Source organism: Egretta garzetta, unplaced genomic scaffold (genome assembly GCF_000687185.1).
Source record: "Egretta garzetta isolate BGI_Z169 unplaced genomic scaffold, ASM68718v1 scaffold417, whole genome shotgun sequence".
In the NCBI taxonomy this organism is placed as follows: domain Eukaryota; kingdom Metazoa; phylum Chordata; class Aves; order Pelecaniformes; family Ardeidae; genus Egretta; species Egretta garzetta.
The window spans coordinates 1,578,779-1,582,677 of NW_009260227.1; the positions used below are offsets into that span (position 1 = coordinate 1,578,779).

General features: G+C 63.0%; 1 protein-coding gene across 1 annotated transcript in view; it reads left to right on the forward strand.

Moving 5' to 3' along the window:
• NOTCH1 (notch receptor 1) overlaps positions 1–3,899 on the forward strand; it is a 23,201-nt gene that overhangs the window by 3,187 nt on the left and 16,115 nt on the right. Inside the window, exons 2-6 of the mRNA XM_035897652.1 lie at positions 103–225; positions 401–634; positions 779–934; positions 1,035–1,220; positions 1,672–1,759. Coding sequence (XP_035753545.1) covers positions 108–225; positions 401–634; positions 779–934; positions 1,035–1,220; positions 1,672–1,759 — 782 coding nt within the window. The 5' untranslated portion in view covers positions 103–107. The remainder of the gene's footprint in view (positions 1–102; positions 226–400; positions 635–778; positions 935–1,034; positions 1,221–1,671; positions 1,760–3,899) is intronic.

Sequence of the window (3,899 nt, forward strand, 5' to 3'; positions counted from 1 at the left end):
CCCCATAACAAACCTGCTATCGGTGGGGGGGCGGTGGGGGGCTGAGGCAGTGGCACGGCTGGTTGGTCGGCCAGCATCATGGAAGACGTCTCCTCTGCGCAGGGTTCATGGGCCAGAACTGTGAGGAGAACATCAATGACTGTCCGGGCAACAACTGCAAGAATGGAGGCACCTGCGTGGATGGCGTCAACACCTACAACTGCCAGTGCCCGCCTGAGTGGACAGGTAAAGCCACCGCCGGCAGCAAGGGTGGCACGGGGCTGGGCTGGGAGGAAGGATCCTACCCCCAAGGGATGCCAGGGATCCGGTGGGGAGAGCTGTCCTGCTTCATAGCGATGCTCCCGGAGCCTGCAGGAGCTGGGCAGTGCCAGCCTCATGCAGCTGCTCTGTCCCCTGGCAGGTCAGTACTGCACCGAGGACGTGGACGAGTGCCAGCTGATGCCCAACGCCTGCCAGAACGGGGGCACTTGCCACAACAACCACGGCGGCTACAACTGCGTCTGCGTCAATGGCTGGACAGGCGAGGACTGCAGCGAGAACATCGACGACTGCGCCATGGCTGCCTGCTTCCACGGGGCCACCTGCCACGACCGGGTCGCCTCCTTCTACTGCGAGTGCCCCCACGGCCGCACAGGTGAGGCCCCGTCCCATCTTGCCCCCTGCTCGCCATGCAGGGTGGCAGCTCCCCTGCACGTCCCCTGGCTCCTAGCTGAGATCTCGGTGCATGGTGACTTGTGTGCCCGCCACCTTTGACGTGCGCCTGCCTTTTGCTGCCCAGGTTTGCTGTGCCACCTCGATGACGCCTGCATCAGCAACCCCTGCAACGAGGGCTCCAACTGCGACACCAACCCCGTCAACGGCAAAGCCATCTGCACGTGTCCGTCGGGGTACATGGGGCCAGCCTGCAACCAGGACGTGGACGAGTGCTCGCTGGGTGAGCACCGGGGCTGAGCTCGCTGGGGAAAGCGCCAGGGCAGCCGGGAGCGTGCGTGCAGCCGGGAGCATGTCCTGTGAGCCGCGGTTGTGTGTTGCAGGAGCCAACCCTTGTGAGCACGCAGGGAAATGCATCAACACCCAGGGGTCCTTCCAGTGCCAGTGCCTGCAAGGCTACTCAGGCCCTCGCTGCGAGATCGACGTCAACGAGTGCCTCTCCAACCCCTGCCAGAATGATGCCACCTGCCTGGACCAGATCGGGGAGTTCCAGTGCATCTGCATGCCCGGTGAGCGGGCAGCCCTGCCCTGGTGCTGGGTGTGGGCAGTGGGAGGCCTCTGGGTGCCCCTGAGCTTCAGCTCAGCGTTGGTTTGGGTGAGGAGCCACGGGAGGCGCGTGTGCCTGGGGGCAGCACTGAGAAGAAAGAGCTTGGTAAAGATTGCACGGTCTCCCGCAGCAGTGGGGGGACAGGAGGTGAGAGTTGAGCACCATCAGCCCTGCTCTGGATTCCTCCTCTTCCCGACCTTGCAGGCTAGGATCAATCCAAGGGCAGGGAGATCTGGGGTGGACAACCATGGAGCAGCTTGTGCATCAGGTCCCACCACGTGTAGGACAGCTCCTGGGCTGAGCTGCCTTCATAAAGATGGGGGGACCAAACGTGCCCTGGTGTAACCTGCCTGTCCTGCGCGTTGTGCCAGCCCCATGACATGGCGCTGATGGTGCACCGGGTCTCTCCGCAGGTTACGAGGGGGTTTACTGCGAGATCAACACGGACGAGTGTGCCAGCAGCCCCTGCCTGCACAACGGCAACTGCCTCGACAAGATCAACGAGTTCCACTGCGAGTGCCCCACTGGTACGCGGCATCCGTCCCACTGCCATCGCGGCGGGAACAAAGCGGTGATGCATCCCGATCGACGTCAACGAGTGCCTCTCCAACCCCTGCCAGAATGATGCCACCTGCCTGGACCAGATCGGGGAGTTCCAGTGCATCTGCATGCCCGGTGAGCGGGCAGCCCTGCCCTGGTGCTGGGTGTGGGCAGTGGGAGGCCTCTGGGTGCCCCTGAGCTTCAGCTCAGCGTTGGTTTGGGTGAGGAGCCACGGGAGGCGCGTGTGCCTGGGGGCAGCACTGAGAAGAAAGAGCTTGGTAAAGATTGCACGGTCTCCCGCAGCAGTGGGGGGACAGGAGGTGAGAGTTGAGCACCATCAGCCCTGCTCTGGATTCCTCCTCTTCCCGACCTTGCAGGCTAGGATCAATCCAAGGGCAGGGAGATCTGGGGTGGACAACCATGGAGCAGCTTGTGCATCAGGTCCCACCACGTGTAGGACAGCTCCTGGGCTGAGCTGCCTTCATAAAGATGGGGGGACCAAACGTGCCCTGGTGTAACCTGCCTGTCCTGCGCGTTGTGCCAGCCCCATGACATGGCGCTGATGGTGCACCGGGTCTCTCCGCAGGTTACGAGGGGGTTTACTGCGAGATCAACACGGACGAGTGTGCCAGCAGCCCCTGCCTGCACAACGGCAACTGCCTCGACAAGATCAACGAGTTCCACTGCGAGTGCCCCACCGGTACGCGGCATCCGTCCCACTGCCATCGCGGCGGGAACAAAGCGGTGATGCATCCCAGCTCGAGCTGGGAAGGAGCTGAAAATGGGCTCCTTAAATTTCAGAGTCCCCCAAAATGGGGAAGAGGGGGCTGAGCACCTCTTGGTGCTTTTGGTGGGGGGGTTCCCCATTGCAGCAAGAGGCTGCGCCCCGCACAGGCAGTGCTGCTCCTGGTGGGCCCATGGGAGAAGGGAAGGAGGATTAAACCCTACGGCTTTGCACTTGAAAAGGCCTCTCTTTGGGAAGGAGGGCTGGGGGCTGGGGGGGGCCGCACCAGCGGCTTTGAATGCGGTGTCAAAGTCACGGGGTGGAGCGGAGAATGGGGAGACGGTTAATCTGTGAAAGGAGGTTTTGAAGTTCAGAGACTTTGCTCCTCTAGAGATGTAAATAAGATGCTCTCAATGGCGGGTCGCAGCCCCACATTCAGGGCCCCCAGCAGCCATCCCCATGGAAACCCGGCGCCCCGGCCGGGACGCGGGGGACCCTTCTCCCTCTGTTCCAGGCTTCAATGGGCACCTGTGCCAGTTCGACATCGACGAGTGCGCCAGCACCCCTTGCAAGAACGGCGCCAAGTGTGTGGACGGCCCCAACACCTACAGCTGCGAGTGCACCGAAGGTGAGGGATGCCTCGTGTCCTGGGGGGCTCTGGGGGGCCCGCCCCGCTGTGCAGGAACGAGCCCACCTTCTGCCCTGTGATGTGCCATAAAACCACGTTGCCAAATTATTAGCAAGTGCCCACCTCCCCAAGCACCTGCTGTGGGGGGCGTCCCCGAACCCCCCGGCAGCGGGGTCAGTCCCTGCTGGTGTGACTCCCATGGGGCAGGACTGTCCCTTTCCCGGGTGTCCGTGGTGGAGGGAGTTGAACCCCACTGCCCGCCAGCCCCGGAGCTGGGCGTAACGAGCCCGGTGCTCGTTAGGTGTGGCCCTGCAGCAGCCGTCCGGCCGTGCTCCCCGCCTCAGCAGCGGGCGGCAGCGAGGGGGAAGGCAGGAAGGAAGGAATAAAGCTGCCTCTATGGGGATGCAAGGTGCAGGGCCGCGGGAGCTCGCCGACCGAAACCCAAGGAGCGGTTGCACAAAATGATGACTTGAGCCCTGGTGGCAAACAGTGGCTCTTTTGTGGAGCAGCTCCCGCCAGAAATCTTCCAGCTGAATGGCCTCTAATTAGTGTCTTGCTAATGCCAAGCCCCGATGAAAAGCTGCTATGTGGGCTTGGCGGGGTCTAGTCAAAGCTGTACTTTGTCCTCGGCTCTCCACCCCCAAACCCGGCAGGGAGGGAGCCGGCCAGGGGAAAAGGATATGCTGGGGGGGGGGGGGGGTATTATTCGGGGGTGCCTGTGGCCAGCCCCCCCGTGCACTCCGGGACGA